This window comes from Hylobates moloch, unplaced genomic scaffold, assembly GCF_009828535.3.
Source record: "Hylobates moloch isolate HMO894 unplaced genomic scaffold, HMol_V3 SCAFFOLD_7, whole genome shotgun sequence".
Taxonomy (NCBI): Eukaryota; Metazoa; Chordata; class Mammalia; order Primates; family Hylobatidae; genus Hylobates; species Hylobates moloch.
The window spans coordinates 39,778,680-39,795,979 of NW_026652282.1; the positions used below are offsets into that span (position 1 = coordinate 39,778,680).

The 17,300-nt window shown below is 45.3% G+C and overlaps 1 protein-coding gene across 1 annotated transcript; it reads left to right on the forward strand.

The window, feature by feature from the left end:
* Nucleotides 1-8,586: 8,586 nt before the first annotated feature.
* Nucleotides 8,587-15,871, forward strand: LOC116811043 (decreased expression in renal and prostate cancer protein-like). Its single transcript, XM_058441307.1, is given in 5 exon segments — nt 8,587-8,711; nt 14,249-15,091; nt 15,093-15,169; nt 15,172-15,459; nt 15,462-15,871. Coding segments are annotated over 5 exon segments (1,743 nt in total).
* Nucleotides 15,872-17,300: the final 1,429 nt, after the last annotated feature.

The following is a 17,300-nucleotide window of genomic DNA, read 5'->3' on the forward strand; positions in this document are numbered from 1 at the left end:
CTCTGCTTCCCAAAGTGCTGGGATTACAGGCATGAGCCACCATGCCTGGCCAGCATAACCTTTTTGTTAAAGCAGGAATCTCTGAATTGAGATTGGAGCTGGAAGAGGAAAATGGGCAAAGAGTGAACTGGAGCAAGAAGTCATTTTCCAAGGGTAGTGAGAATCCTTGTAGAGAAAAAGATCAGGAGGGGAGGCTGGGTACTACTTGGAGTGAAGAGTGGAAAGGAATTGAAGGGTTACTGTTGACTCCCAGGGTCTCAGCAAAGGACTTCCTAGGTAATTATCACTTCTTCCCAGGATTGACAGGGAGAAAGGAAACACATCTCCATCTTGCGTGGAAAGTTGCCTTGGAGAGAAAGAACTGTGCATGGGCTCTGTGTGTGGGGATTTGGACGTGGGCAGGGGTGGGAAAGGGAGCTGCCTAGATGCTGCCATCATTAAACAAGGAGCACAGAGCCCCTCTTCTGAGGCTCCACACTTTTGAAATAACAGTAAGGATGAGCTTTCGATCCTCCTGCCTCAGCCTCCTGAGTAGTTGGGACTACAGGTGTGCACCACCACACCCAGCTAATGTTGTTTATTTTTTTGTAGGGACAAGATCTCACTATTGCCCAGGCTGGTCTCTAACTCCTGGGCTCAAGCAATCTACCCGCCTCAGCCTCCCAAAGTGCTGGGATTATACGCATGAGCCACCGCACCGGACAGAAGACTATTCTTTGTTACCTACATTTTCGGGTCACAAAAAGTACGTTGAATTGTGGGCAAGTTAGTAAACTCTATTTACCTAGAATGGAGGATTGTACAATGAGGCTTTCTTCATCAAGAAAGCAGAGGGGGCCGGGCACGGTGGCTCATGCTTGTAATCCCAGCACTTTGGGAGGCCGAGGCGGGCGGATCACGAGGTCAGGAGATCGAGACCACGGTGAAATCCCGTCTCTACTAAAAATACAAAAAAAAAAAAAAATTAGCCAGGTGTGGTGGCGGGCGCCTGTAGTCCCAGCTACTTGGAGAGGCTGAGGCAGGAGAATGGCGTGAACCCGGGAGGCGGAGCTTGCAGTGAGCCGAGATTGTGCCACCGCACTCCAGCCTGGGCCACAGAGTGAGGCTCTGTCTCAAAAAATAAATAAGGAAAAAGAAAAAAAGAAAGTGGAGGGGAGGCTAACAGCTTTTGAGTGCCAGGTTAAGTGTGTTTATGTTCATTCTCCTTTGATAAAAAAATACCAAACCTCAGCTGGGCACGGTGGCTCACGCCTGTAATCCCAGCACGTTGGGAAGCTGAGGCGGGAAGATCATCTGAGGTCGGGAGTTTGAGACCAGCCTGATCAACGTTGAGAAACCCCCATCTCTACTAAAAATACAAAATTAGCCTGGTGTGGTGGCACATGCCTGTAATCCCAGCTACTCAGGAAGGCTGAGGCAGGAGAATCTCTTGAACCCAGGTGGCGGAGGTTGCGGTGAGCCGAGATGGTGCCACTGCACTCCAGCCTAGGCAACAGGAGCAAAACTGTCTCAAAACAAAACAAAAACAAACAAACAAACAAACAAAAAAATACCAAACCTCTCTGAATATCATCCCAAAGTTCCATGCTTATAATTTACGGTAACATTTAGTTAACTCCCGAATCGCATACATCCTTGTCAGATTATGTTTTCTCACTTCCACGTCAACATTTTTTGGGTGCCCGTCCAACCTGATGCATATAACTCTTCATTTCCCATTGGAATGTACCCAGAAATATTCAGCATTAATGGATCATTTGTTCATGTCTTATGCTAAAATTTGTTTAAGATGAGTAGGTGTCTTGTTTGTTCTGTCATTAGAGAGACCATATGTTAGCATAGCCATATGTGGGAGTGTTTTTATTCTTTTAAGAGTTCAAAACAGGGCATCTCCTAAGAAGCCTTAATTGCGTATCCAAGTACAATATAAAAGCAAAACAATAACTGATGTCCTAGTCATTCCAAACAGCTATTTATTTTATTCCATTTATTTCCAACATTAAGCTTAATGTCTAAAAGCAAAGCAAAACAAAACAAAGCAGAAACTAATTTTATTATACAGTTAGACACTGTATAATCTTGGTGCCTAAGAAAATTATACCTGCATATTTTCGAACTCCAGAGCTCAAAGCTATCCACCCACCTCAGCCTCCCAAAGTGCTAGGATTACAGGCAAGAGCCAGCACACCTGGCCAATACTTGCATATTCTGAGCATAATAGCGACTCTAGGCAGGGCACAGTGGCTCACACCTGTGATCCCAGCACTTTGGGAGGCCGAGACGAGAGGATCGCTTGAGCCCAGGAGTTGGAGACCAGCCTGGGCAACTTGGCAAGACCCTTTCTGTACAAAAAAACTTTTTTTTGAGACAAAGTCTTGCTGTTGTCAGCCCGGACTGGAGTGCAATGGCATGATCGCGGCTCACTGCAACCTTCACCTTCCAGGTTCCAGCAATTCTCCTATCTCAACCTCCCAAGTAGCTGAGATTACAGGCACGTGCCACCACGCCTGGCTAATTTTTGTATTTTTAGTAGAGACGAGGTTTCACCATGTTGGCCAGGCTGGTCTCAAACTCCTGACCTCAGGTGATCCACTTGTCTCGGCCTCCCAAAGTGCTGGGATTACAGGCGTGAGCCACCGTGCCCAGCCAAAATTTTTTTAAATTATCCAGACATGGTGGCACATGCCTGTAGTTCCAGCTATTCAGGAGGCTGAGGTGGGAGGATCACTTGAGCCTGGAAGTTGGGAGGTTACAGTGAACTGTGATCATGTCATTGCACTCCAGCCTGCACGACAGAGCCAAAGTGAGATCCCATCTTTCTCCCTCTCAAAAAAAAAAAAAGCAATTCTATAAGCCTAATCAAATGATACACTAGTATAGCAGCCAGACCCCAAAATAGGATTATTTCCTTTCCATGCAGTGAAAAAAAAGGGTTTTTTTTTTGAGTTTCTGTGTGTGTGTGTGTGTGTGTGTGTGTGTGTGTGTGTGTTTTAAAGAGTCAGAGTCTCCCTCTATTGCCCAGGCAGCCTCAAATTCCTGGGCTTAAGCAATCCTCCCACCTCAGCCTCCCTAGTAGCTGGAGCTACAAGTGTGCACCACCACGCCCAGCTAATTTTTGTATTTTTTGTAGAGAGAGGGGTCTCCCTCTGTAACCCAGGCTGGTCTTGAACCCCTGGACTCAAGAGAATCTCCTGCCTCTGTCTCCCAAAGTGCTGGGACTACAGGTGAGAGCCACTGCGCCCGGCTTAGAATTGTCTTAACATGGAGAAGTGTTTATTGTCCTTTGATTTGATAACTGGCTTTATCTTCAACACTACTTATAAATTTTTTAAGTGTATAATAACTTTCTCAAAGTAAAGCCTCCATTTAAACATAAAATAATATATATTTCTTACAATGCACAAGTTATTTTTTAGAAAATAGAGACCCATTTTTTGAGGACTTTTCAAACTAGATTTCTCTGATGATTTTTGTAGTTCTCTCCTTTCAAAACATTTATTCTTTACCCTTTAAAAGGAATTTATGCATCTGCTGTTTTGAAAACATCTCAAGGTCTACTTGAGAATACACATATTATACTCTGAAACCTTGAAATAGCTGGAGTTCTGGGATGTATACCCAAATTACTTAAATTCTTAAGATGATGAACTCTAATTTTCTCAATTTTTGCAAGTTTTCAATTCTTATGGTCCTGGGCTTCTAAGTATCATATTTTAATCTGTGACTTTCCTCCCTCGGTGTAGCAGGTTGTGATATTATGGAGTTAGAGTCACTGCTGAGAAATATCTTTCAGGCCAGGCATGGTGGCTTACACCTGTAATCCCAGCACTTTGAGAGGTTGAGGCAGAAGGATCCCTTGAGACCAGGAGCCTGAGCAACATAGTGAAACCCAGTCTCAAAAAAAAAAAAAAAAAAATTAGCTAAGAGTGGTGGTGTGCACCTATAGTCTCAACTACTTGGGAGGCTGAGACAGGAGGAACACTTGAGCCCAGGATACTGAGGCTGGAAAACAGAGGGAGACCCTGCCTCTAAAAATAAAATAAAATAAATCTTCCTAAGATTTATCTTTAAGCCTTTGAAATGCTCAGGCTAAGGTTTATCTTAAGCCTTTGAAATGCTCAAGCTAAGGTTTCTCCTCATTCAAAACACAGAAGAGTGAAAGCAGAGGTTGTTGCAAGAGGGAGTCTTTCATTTGTGCAGTTTTTCAGTCATTTATGTGCTAAAAAGGTTAAAACTTCTAATGCTCCGAACGTGATGCCTCCTCGTTGATCTAACTTAAGGGAATTAAATGTTTCCAAAGGAGTTTGTTCAAGAATACACAGATCTATGTTTTGGGATAGCTATGGCTAATTAGTATTCCTTGTGTGGCTGTAGGATGGTTTATTCAGTAGTTTCCTATTGACATGTAGATTGCTCCCAAACTTTTGTTTGTACCAGTAATGCTCACTGGCAGGGCGCAGTGGCTCACGCCTGTAATCCCAGCACTTTGGGAGGCCGAGGCGGGCAAATCACCTGAGGTCAGAAGTTCAGTGAGGTCAAAAGTTCAAGACCAGCCTGGCCAACATGGTGAAACCCCATCTTTACTGAAAATACAAAAATACAAAAATAAATAAATAAATAAAAATAAAAATCATCCAGGCATGGTGGCAGGTGCCTGTAATCCCAGCTACTTGGGAGGCTAAGGCAGAAGAATCGCTTGTACCAGGGAGGCAGAGGTTGCAGTGAGCCAACATGGTGCCACTGCACTCCAGCCTGGGTGACAGAGCGAAACCCTATCTCAAAAAAAAAAAAAAAGCTCAATAAATAACCTTGTGCATATGTTACTTCAAATCTGTTCCGGTGTAATTTACATTTGCCTTTTGTTTATTTTTGTAGAGATGAGGGTCTCGCTATATTGCCCAGGCTGGTCTTGAACTCCTGGCCTCAGGCAATCACCACCCCTCACAAACTGCCCTTCCCCCCCTCCTCTGCTCACCGAAGTGCTGGAATTACAGGCGTGAGTCACCATACCCTTCCAATAATTCACAATTGATTTGTAGAAGTGGAACTTCTGGGCCAAACTGTGAACACGTTTGCATTTTTGCTAGTTATTGCCCCTGCTGCCCCTTCGCCCCATCCCCCCCTCCACTGTTTTAACACCTTAAGCCCTGCATAAAACTCTTGGTATAATTTCATTGTATGTTCTTACACCTCCACAGTGATACTACTGCACTGGGCTACTCAAGGGGACAATGTTGGTGTCACCTCTGGGAAGGACAGTCAGGTATGACCACCAAGGTGACCAGACAACATTTGCCTGCCCTCCTTCTCCATTGCCGTCTTCCTCTGTCACTGTCACTCTCTTCAGAGCCTTTGTGAGGCCCCAGAGGTTGCTCCCCAGGAAACCCTGGCAGTGCCTCATCCATCCCTGCCCTCTCTCTAGTGTCTTAGAATGATCTCACATCATCAAGAAGCATCTCCTACATCCCCCGGGTCCTTCTCTGAAGATTTATAAATAATCCATCACAAAGTTTTAATGACATCATGAATTACTGAATGGGGATTTCAGTTTAACACTGCTTTACCCAAAGGACCAAGCCTAATGGTGGAAATTTCCATACCCAAGGCAAGCCTAGTGATAAGTCACTGCTCTGCAGGGAGCCTTTGCTGATGCTCCACCGCCACCCCCTCTGTCCCCTTCCCCCAAGGCAAGGTGCTGAGTTTTCCCCTCCCAGACTTCTCTTTTTTTTTTTTTTAGACAGTCATACTCTGTCACCCAGGCTGGAGTGCAGTGCCGTGATCTTGGCTCACTGCAATACCTGCCTCCTGGGTTCACGCGATTCTCCTGCCTCAGCCTCTCAAGTAGCTGGGACTACAGGCGCGTGCCACCATGCCCAGCTAATTTTTTGTATTTTTAGTAGAGACAGGGTTTCACCATGTTGGCCAGGCTGGTCTCGAACTCCTGACCTCAGGTGATACACCTGCCTCAGCCTCCCGAAGTGCTGGGATTACAGGAGTGAGCCACCGTGGCCCACCGAATGATATCTAACTTAACCTACTCCATCTTGCCTCTGACTTCCAAGCTGTCCTTGTTCATTCTTGAGCATAGGCTGAACTAAATTTGGGAGAAACTTTACAGCTTATAGTTTATAGTTTAAAACAAAGATGATAACAGCCCTTTCCCAAAGCAGACTTCCTTCTTGCTTGGGGACTGGATTGCCTCTGTAGGACTAACATTAGCCACAAGATTAGAAATTATGGTTTAGGAGTCATGCAGCAGGAGTCTACAAGATTCTGACTCTCCCTAAACTGCTCCTAAGACCAGTGCTTGAGATATTTTGCAGACCCTGCCTTTGATGGATCAGCTGACACCACCCAGATTGAAACACTGGCTCATCTGATCTTGTGAGCCCCACCCAGGAACTGACTGAGCACAAGAAGACAGCTTCGACTCCCTATGATTTCATCCCTGACCAATCAGCACTCTCGGCTTACTGGCTTCCCATCACCCACCAAGTTGTCCTTAAAAACTCTGCTCCTCGATTTGATTTGAGTAATTTGAGTAATAATAAAACTCCAGTCTCCCGCACAGCCGGCTCTGAGTGAATTACTCTTTCTCTATTGCAATTCTTCTGTCTTGATGAATCGGCTCTGTCTAGGCAGCAGGCAAGGTGAACCCATTGGGCAGTTACAATAATGGCTCACTGCTGCCTCGATCTCCCGGGCTCAAATGATCCTCTTGCCTCAGCCTTCCTAGTAGCTGGGAATACAGGCATGCTCCACCACGTCTGGTTATTTTTTTGTAGAGACAGGGTCTTGCTATGTTACCCAGGCTGGTCTCAAACTCCTGGGCTTAAGTGATCCTCCTGCCTCGGCCTCCCAAAGTGCTGGGATTCCAGGTGTGAGCCACTGTGCCCGGCCAAGTCTAAACTCTTAATAAGGTCAACCCATTGAATGATAGTTTTCTGATAGGGTTATGGTCAGTTTATTCAAAAAAAGAACCTCAGACCACTCTCTTTTACCAGGCTCCCGGCTGTATTTCTATTGTCCGACTTAAAAATCCAGGACTTTTCTCAATATGAGTAAAGAGTAAGGAAACAAGTGATGCATCCCTTGTATAAGCCTGTGGTTAGAGAAGCCTGTGAGGGACCAGGAGTGGTGGCTCACACCTGTAATCCTAGCACTTTGGGAGGCCGAGGCAGGTGGATCACCTGAGGTAAGGAGTTCGAGACCAGCCTTGCCAACATGGAGAAACCCTGTCTCTACTAAAAATACAAAATTAGCCAGGCATGGTGGCGCATGCCTGTAATCCCAGCTACTCAGGAGGCTGAGGCAGGAGAATCGCTTGAACCCAGGAGGCAGAGATTGCAGTGAGCCAAGATGGCCCCTGCACTCCAGCCTGGGTGACAGCAAGACTCTGTCTCAAGAAAAAAAAAAAAGTTAGATCTCATTCCCTGTCTCAGTCATAATTTTGCAAAGGTGGTTTCATTATCGCACCACTGCACTCACACCTGGGAGACAGAGTGACTCCCTGTCTCAAAAAAAAAGAAAAAAAAGCTTAGACTTGATGACTGGTCAATCGGCAAATTTCCACCCAAGAGAGACAGGAGACAATGAATCAATTCATTCCTCTTTGTTGTCCCTGTCTCCTGCCCCAGCTTCCTCCTGCTTCCGTCAGCTAGAGAAGTCCTGAGACAGAGTTTATGGGGCTTCTCTGGGGCACAGTCCCACAGATTGAGCAATCATATTGCATATAAAGATGGCCAGCTTGATAACACACCATTTCATTGGCTGTCCGTCCTTCTCTGCTTTGCTCCCCCAATGGGGAAACAGCATATATGTCCTCTGCCTCAGGCTTTGCTTTCTGAGGAAATCAATCTGGGATATAAAAAGAAAAAAGAGTGATAGGAGCTATAGTGTAGCTAAAATCTCTGATTCTAATTGAGAAAGGCTGATAGAGAGGAGTCAGACATTGGTGAGCAATCATTCAGAGTAGAATATAGCTCAGCATAGACTCAGAGAAGGATATAGGCCAGAAAGGCTTCTTAGGCTGGGAAGCATCAACAGTCCTTTTGTGTTAAAAATTGAAAAAAGACCAGGTGCGGTGGCTCACACCTGTAATCCCATCACTTTGGGAGCCCAAGGAGGGCAGATCACCTGAGGTCAGGAGTTCAAGACCAGCCTGGCCAACATGGTGAAACCCCATCTCTACTAAAAGTACAAAAATTAGCTGTGCGTGGTGGCATGCACCTGTAATCCCAGCTACTCAGGAGGCTGAGGCAGGAGAATTGCTTGAACCCAGGAGGCGGAGGTTGCAGTGAGCCAAGATCGTGCCATTGCACTCCAGCCTGGGTGACAGATCGAGACTCTGTCTCAAAACAAACAAACAAAAATAATAATAATAATTGAAAAAAATGTTGGGGGGGCATGGTAAAAAACCATAGACATGGACAAAAGAAATACAAGAAACAAAAAATTTGCAAATTATAATTATGTTGCAAAAGTTCTTAACAATTGAGAAGAAAAAAAACAAATAGAAAAATCAGTGAAAGACATGATCAGAGGGTTCATAGAAAAAGAAAAGCAAGGAGTCTCAAACATGAAAAAATGTTCAACTTCACTCATAATAAGGGAAATGCAACTGATCGGTACACTGAAATACCATGTCTTGTTGATCAGATTGGCAAAAATTCAAGTTTGAAAATGTACTCTGATGGTGAGCCTGTGGAGAAGTAGGTAGGCATTCTCATTCATTGCTGGTTGGAGGGCAAAATATTACAGCCCCTATGGAGGGGAATTTGCTCATATTTAGCAAAAAGGCAAATGCGTTTACAGTTTTTGACCCAGCAATCCCCCTTCTCAGAAACAAATGTAAATTATACCTGGGCATTATCTGCACAAACAAAAGTTTGGGAACAATTCACATGTCCATCAATAGAAAATTGATTGAATAAACCATTGTACAGGCACAGAAGGATACTATTCAGTCATAAAAAACAAAAAAGCATGAGGAAGGTCTCTGTATTAGTTTATTGTGACTGCTGTAACAAATTGCTATAAATTTGGTGGCATAAGACAAGAGAGCTTTATTATCTCACAGTTCTGGAAGCCAGAAAGCCAAAATCAAGGTATCAGCAGAGTTGATTCCTTCTGGAGGCTCTGAAGGAGAATATGTTCCATGCTTCTTGCTTCTGGTGGCTGCCTGCAATTCTTGGCATCCTTTAGTTTATAACTTCATCACTCTAATCTCTACCTCCATCTTCCCAAGGCCTTCCGCTCTGTCTCAAAACTCCCTCTCTTTTTTTTTTTTTTTTGGTTTTTGTTTTTCTTGTTTGTTTGTTTTGAGGTGGAGTCTTGCTCTGTCACCCAGGCTGGAGTACAGAGGCACGATCTTGGCTCACTGCAACCTCTGCCTTCCGGGTTCAAGTGATTCTCCTGCCTCAGCCTCCCGAGTAGCTGTGATTACAGCGCACACCACCACCCATGGCTAATTTTTGTATTTTTAGTAGAGATGGGGGTCTCACCATGTTGCTCAAGCTGGTCTCGAACTCCTGACCTTATGATCCACCCACCTTGGCCTCCCAAAGTGCTGGGATTACAGGCATGAGCCACCGCACCCAGCCAAAACTCCCTGTCTTTTCTCTTATAAGGACACTCCTAATTGGATTTAGGGCTCACATTAATCCAGAATGGTCTTGTCTTTTTTTTTTTTTTAATTTTTGAGGCAAGGTCTGGCTCTGTCGTCCAGGCTGGACTTCAGTGGTGCCATCTCGGCTCACTGCAACCTCCACCTCCCGGGTTCAAGCGATTCTCCTGCCTCAGCCTCCCAAGTAGCTGGGATTACAGGCACGTGTCACCACACCTGGCTAATTTTTTGTATTTTTAGTAGAGACGAGTTTTCACCATGTTGGCCAGGATGGTCTCAATCTCCTGACCTCGTGATCCTCCCGCCTCGGCCTCCCAAAGTGCTGGGATTACAGGCGTGAGCCACCACGCCTGGCCTTATAAAAGGCAATTTTTAAGCAATTGAAGACATTTGCAAAGGAAATCGGTATTAGGTAATAGTAAGAAATTATTGCTCATTTTCTTACATTTATAGTATTGTTGTGGATACATAGGAGAAAGTTATTTATTTACAGATTGCTACGGTCTGAATGTTTGTGTCTCCCCAAAATGTATATGTTGAAATCCTAAACCCCAGTGTGATGGTGTGAGGACGTGAGGTTGTTGGGAGGTGATTTGGCCATGAATACTCTACACTGTAAGGGATTAGTACCTTTATAAGAGACTCCAGAGAGCTCCCTTTCCCTTTCTACCATGTGAAGACACAGCAAAGAGATGGCTCTCTGTGAAATAGGAAGAAGGCACTCACCGAATCTTCTTGATCTTGGATTTCCCAGCCACCAGAACTATGAGAAATAAATTTCTGTTGTGTATAAGCCATACAATCTATAGTATTCTGCTAGCGCAGTGCAAAGGAACTAAGAAAGAAAAAAAAAATTTTTTTTAAGACAGAGTCACCCTCTGTCACCCAGGCTGGAGTACAGTGGTGTGATCTCAACTCACTACAACCTCCACCTCCCGGGTTCAAGCAATTCTCCTGCCTTAGCCTCCCGAGTAGCTGGGATCACAGGTGTGTGCCATCACTCCTGGTGAACTAAGACAGAGATTAATGCTAAAGTTTTCAGAAGTGAAGTATCACGATATCTGTGCTTTAACACAGTGCAGAAATGAAGCAAATGTGGCAAAAGGTTAATGATTTTTCAAACTAGTTGGTAAGTACAAGGATGTTCAGTTTCCTGTTCTTTCTGCTTTGCTTTTTCTTTTGTTGTTGTTGTTGTTTTTTTTTAGAGATGGGGTTTTACTCTGTGGCCCAGGCTGGAGTACAGTGGCTATTCAAAGACCCAACTGAGTCTAGCTCACTGCAGACTGCATAGCACACTGCAGCACTGAATTCCTGGGCTCAAGTGGGCCTCCTGCCTCAGCCTCCTGAGTAGCTGGGACTAACTTTGCTCTATTTTTGAAATACTCATAATAAATAATGAGAATAAAATGAATCCTTATGTATGGAAGCTCCATGGACATCTCATTGAAAATAACATTGACTTACAAAGGTAGCTTCTTTCATATTTGTTTCCTTTTTTTATTACCCTTCATAATACCCCAATTTCAAAATGGAAGTTTATGAAAATTAATGGTGATCAGACCGGGTGCAGTGGGCGGCTTATGCCTGTAATCCCAGCACTTTGGGAGGCTGAGACAGGCAGATCACTTGAGGTCAGGAGTTTGAGACCAGCCTGGCCAACATGGTGAAACCCAATTATCTACTAAAAATACAAAAATTAACAAGGTGTGGTGGCAGGTGCCTATAATCCCAGCTACTGGAGGGGGCTGAGGCAGGAGAATCGCTTGAACCTGGGAGGCAGAGGTTGCAGTGAGCCAAGATTGTACCACTGCGCTTCAGCCTGGGTGACAGAGACAGACTCTATCTCAAACAAAACAAAACAAAACGAAACAAACAAAAAAGAAAATGAACGGTGATCAACTCATAATGATATAATAATCTGTATTCAATTTCATTAATAACTTTTAAGTGATACACCCATCTAACAGCAACCTAGTGACAGGAGTGGCCATGGTGATGGTCTATTAATTCCTGAGTATCAAATAATTAAATGAAAATTCAATATTTTTGTTTGTTTTCTTTTTACTTTTCCATGAGCTTTCAACTCTGAAAAAAAAATTCTATTAAATTAGACAAAACCTATGTATGTAAAAAAGTTCAAGTGGACTGCTCCCCAGAGTCAAATAAGTCATATATGGCCCTGGGGCCCAGGGTATTTTTCAATCACATAATTGTAATAGAATTGGAAGATTAAATCTTATAGCTAGTGGCAGAATTGAAATGAGAATATTTAGGTATTCTGAATACCAGGTATATTTATTACTCAATGGCCCTCAACAGGTGGGCCCCCACCTAGGGAACACTTGGACATGTGTTATAGATGGGAATGTTTTGGGTTGTCATAATGACTGAGAGTTGCTTATGGCAATTAGTACCTAGAGGCTATGGATGCTAAAAGTGAAGCAATTTCAGAGAAAGACTCACATAATAAAAAACAAAACAAAACAAAACAAAACAAACTGTCCTAATTCAAATGCCGCTAACTCAACTTCTCCCACTACATCACCACACACTGAGAAATTGGTACCCAAATACAACTTAATGTCAATTTGGCTGATTAAAGGCACAATGTAATAACGAAGAAAATTCAAAACAGACAGAAAAAAGACAATTTCTTTTTAGCCATTGATATTTTTAAGAATCAAATTTTACCGGGCACAGTGGCTCATGCCTGTAATGCCAGCACTTTGGGAGGCCGAGGCGGGTGGATCACCCAAGGTTAGGAGTTTGAGACCAGCCTGGCCAGCATGGTGAAACCCCATCTCTACTAAAAATACAAAAATTAGCCAGATGTGGTGGCAGGCGCCTGTAATCCCAGCTACTTGGGAAGCCAAGGCAGGAGCATCGCTTGAACCCGGGAGGCAGAGACTGCAGTGAGCCGAGATCGTACCATTGCACCTCCAGCCTGGGTAACAGAGCGAGACTTCGTGTCAAAAAAAAAAAAAAAAGAATCAAATTTCATTCCCACTGATAGCTGTTTCCTGTTTGTGTTAAACTTTACTTGGATTTTTAAGTCAAACATCAAATGAAAGAATTATGACATCCTGAAGTACACTGAAGAAATCTTGAGATTAAAACTAATTCACATGAAATTTACACGTTGGCATAAGCTGAGAACCAAAATTAAAATGAACTGAACTAATTTACTAAGGAGCAAAAGCAGTAAAACAAACAAAAGCAAAAATTTAAAAACCAATATAGTGAGCTGATTTGACTTGAAAGTGAAACTCCTTTTGTTTTCCAAACTCAGCAAACTGGAAGGGAAAAAAGAACCATAATATACTCAAAGCAAACCAATATTTGATTCTTTTCAAGACCATCTCAGTGAACAATATGTGTCAAAGAGCTGTGGTTAATTGAAATCCATGACTGTACTGTATATTGCAGCAGACCTCTGTATTTTTTTTTTTTTTTTTTAAACAAGGTCTCTTTCTATTGCCTAGGTTCCAGGCTGCAGCCTCACCCTCCCAGGATTAAACAATCCTCTCACCTTAGCCTCCTGAGTGGCTGGGACTACAGGTGCATGCCACCACGCCTGACTAATTTTTAAACTTTTTTGTGGAGACGGGGTCTCACTATGTTACCCAGATTGGTCTCGAAACTCCTAGGCTCAAGTGATCCTCCCACCTCAGCCTCCCAAAGTTCTTGGATTACAGGCATAAGCCACCGCACCTGGCCTTCTTTACTCTTAATAGTAATATAGCTATCACCTTTTGCTCTTATCTTGCCAACCAGTGTTTAGCAGATATACTTTAACTGATTTTAGAGATAAATATATGGAAACAGAGAATGCATAAAATGTTACAGAATACACTTTGTGGTCCTGAGATGCTGTGGGATATCCATTAATTTAACTTTTGGCTGAGTACCTGCTATGTGCCAGATTCTATCTAGCACTGTAGTAGGTACTAGAAATAAAGTGTCTTTTTTTTTTTTGAGACAGAGTTTTGCTCTTGTCCCCCAGGCTGGAGTGCAATGGCGCGTTCTCTGCTCACTGCAACCTCCATCTCCTTGGTTCAAGCGATTCTCGAGCCTCAGCCTCCCGAGTACCTGGGATTACAGGCGCCTGCCACCAGGCCCGGCTAATTTTTGTATTTTTAGTAGAGACAGGGTTTCACCATGTTGGGTTTCACAATATTGGCCAGGCGCAGAGGCTCACGCCTATAATCCCAGCACTTTGAGATTACAGGCCAAGACGGGCGAATCACCTGAGGTCAGGAGTTCAAGACCAGCCTGGCCAACACGGTGAAACCCCGTCTGTACTAAAAATACAAAAAACTGGCGCACGCAGTGCTCACGGCAGCAGCGGTGGTGGTGGGAGTTTCGGTTGTTGCCCGTTGGCACTCGGCGGCCGCCATTGCAGTTTGTTTTCACTTGCTTTTTAAAGACAGAAAGCTCATGGTGCAAATTGTTATTTCTTGGGAATCCCTGTGCTGATCGTGGGGCATCATATCCTGAATGGGAAAATCATCCACCTGGAGAAAGCTTTTGCAGTCCTTGTCAAACACACTCCTGGATATCAGGACTGTGATGAGCTTGGCCGCGAGACTGGCACTCGGTACCTGGTGAGAGCACTCATCAAAGACAAGATCCTTTTCAAAACCTGCCCCAAGCCCATTATCACCAACGTCCCCAAGAAAGTGTGAAAGAGCCTCGGATTTTCCCTAGAGAGCGGCCAACTTCTTGGACTCGTGCTCCGCTGCCACCTCAAGGACGGCTGGACGGTTCCCTGGGACCACAGGGGGGTCCTGTTCTGAACACAGGCCACCCACTGGGTGTGAACTCGGATCCCTTCCTTATGGCAGCTGGTTTTCTTGGTGGAAATCTGGCCCCATTTCCAAGGAACTCATCTCCTTTTCCAGCTTCATCAGGCTCATTGGCTTCAAATCCAGCACCTTTCCCGGCTGCTGCTCGTGACCCAAGCATGGCTTCTTTTCCAAGAGGGATGAATCCCACTGGCACAGGTGCAGTTTCTTTCCCAAGGCCTGGTGGCTTCTTGGGGCCAGGCCCGGGACGAGGCCCCACCCTAAACCCTAGGACAGGGGCTCTTCCAGGCCCGGGGCCTCTGCCTAACCCCAGGTTAGGGGGTCTCCCAGGACCGGGTCCTATGTCCAACCTAAGGGCAGGTGGTCTCCTGGGAGCAGGTCCTGACCCCAGAAGTGGTGGTCCCATGGGCCCTGGATCTGGACCTAACCTGAGAGCAGGTGTTCTGTTGACCTCTGGGAATGGTCCTCCCAATCCTAGGCCAGTTGGCCTGGGCCCAGGACCAAACCCCAATCTGAGATCAGGCTTTTTAGGGACAAACCCTGCCCCCAGGTTAGGTGTGTTTCCAGGCCCAGGCCTTGGGCCCAACCCAAGACCAAGTGGCCTGGGCCCGGGCCCTAATCTAGATGCCAGAGCAGGTGGCCTCTTGGGCACAGGACCTGGTCTTAAGAATAGCTGGACCTCAAGGCCTCGATCTTGTCCCCATTCTAAGAGCAGCAGGTCTTTTAGGAGCAAATTCAGCTTGTCACAGGCTTCTGGAAACATGGGCACAAGCCCATCTTCCATGGCAAGAGTACCTGGCCCCATGGGCCCAAACTCGGGTCCTGGCCCTCGGGGAATTGGCCTTCCAGGGCCAAATCCATCTCCCATGTCAAGGGCTCCTGGCCCCATAGGCCCTAATTCAGCTCATTTCTCAAGGCCAGGGGGCCCCATGGGGGTAAATGCCAATCCCTTTCCCAGGGGAGCGGGTTCATCTGCCTTCTCTCAGTCTTCCGGCACATTGGCATCAAACCCAGCTATCTTCCAAAGGTCTGTGGCCTCCAGGGCTCAAATCCAACAGTTTTCCCAAGAGCCTCTGGGCCACTTGGCCCCAACCCAGCTAACTTCCCAAGGGCCGCTGGCCTGCAGGGTCCAAGTCCGACTACCTTCCCAAGGTCTACTGGCCCATTACGCCCCGGTCAAGTTACTTTCTGCAGGTCTGCTGCCGGGCACCTGGGCTCTTCTCCAGCAGGCCCTGTGGGTATCAACCCAGCTCCTTTTGCAAGGCCAGCTGGGACCCTGGGTCTCAACCCAGCTTCCTTTCCAAGGATGAATGGCCCTGCAGGCAAGAGTTTGGTCCCATTTCCTAGAGTGGGGAGCCTCCCTGGCACAAACCCAGCTGCTTTCCCCAGACCAGGGGGTCCAATGGCTGCAGTGTACCCAAATGGAATGTTACCCCCTTAAACACCGTTTTTCCTCCAGGACCACCTTTGTTTCTAGGCGCTGTGGTTCTTGGCAGGGGCTGTCTCTTAGGTAAAAGGGTAGAGCTACAGTCTGAAGAACATAGCTGGGGCTCAAGTTCAAATAAGCCATCTTTTTCCTCTGCGTTTTTCTTGACTGAAGGTGAGATGTTATTTGTGGCACATGAACTGTGGTGGGTGAGAATAATCCTGGCCTTGAGAAAAAGAATCTCCAGCCTCCCAGAAGCCTGCTGTGCTTTCATCACACAGCTTTCTGCCCATTGTTTCTTACTAGTTTCTTGAATTGTGCTTGTGGACTTTTCCTCAGGGATGCATTGGCCTGCGGGTCCCAGTTCACATGTAGTTCCCTGCTCACCATTGGAGAATCAGCTCGCTGCTCTCTAGAAACGTGGCGTTGGTGAACTGACCATTCTTCCGTAGGTCTGACCTGGGCACCTTGGACCTGGTCATCCTCTACTGCCATACCTTTCCCTGGGGGCTTGAACACAGAACAGGGAGATGGACAACCACTTCAAAGACCCACTAAATGCAGTTTCTGCTTGACTGACTGGGCCTGTAGCTCCCTTCTCCTGGGACTTAGGGGTAGCCAGATTTAAGGCTTCTCTACCCATCCAGCTTCCTCTTCACTGGTACTCCCAATCAAAGAACCTCAAAATTTAAACTGATGTGGATGGGTATATGGGAATTGGGGTGAGGGTGGGGGAAAGAAGGAAAGAAATCACTGTGCTTCGTTCAGCCTGGTGTGAAAGGATGGTTGGTGGTTTTCCTGCGTTGTATCTTTTCTTACTGTTTCTTTAATAAATGGGATGAGAGGGCAAAAGAAAAAAAAAAACACTTAGCCAGGCATGGTGGTGCACGCCTGTAATCCCAGCTACTCGGGAGGCTGAGGCAGGAGAATTGCTTGAACCCAGGAGGCAAAGGTTTCAGTGAGCCAAGATTGTGCCACTGTATTCCAGCCTGGGCGATACAATAAGACTCCGTCACAAAAAGAAAATAAAATAAAAAATGAAAATAAAAATAAAAAATAAAAAAAATAAATCAGCATATCATGGTGGATCACAGACCACATTCCGGGCTCAGGGAGATCTGGGTTCAAATCCAGCTCTACCAGCTCATGACTATGAGTTATAGCCAGATAAAAATAGAAGATATAGGATAAAATAGAATATTTAAGGAATTCAGAGCCCAGTTAGGGGTAAAGAGAGTTTAGTCTGCCACTTCAGTAGGGTTGCAGATTTCTGGTTAACCCAATCAGGTAACTAAAACTTTATAGCTAAAAGGTATAGCCTTATGCCCTCCCATGAGCAAAGTGGCGATTTTTAAAAAAGGGGGGTTCCTCACTTTTGCTATGAATAAAATTATTGTGACTAATTTTGTAAGAAAAATATGATATGGTTCATTAGTTTTTTAAA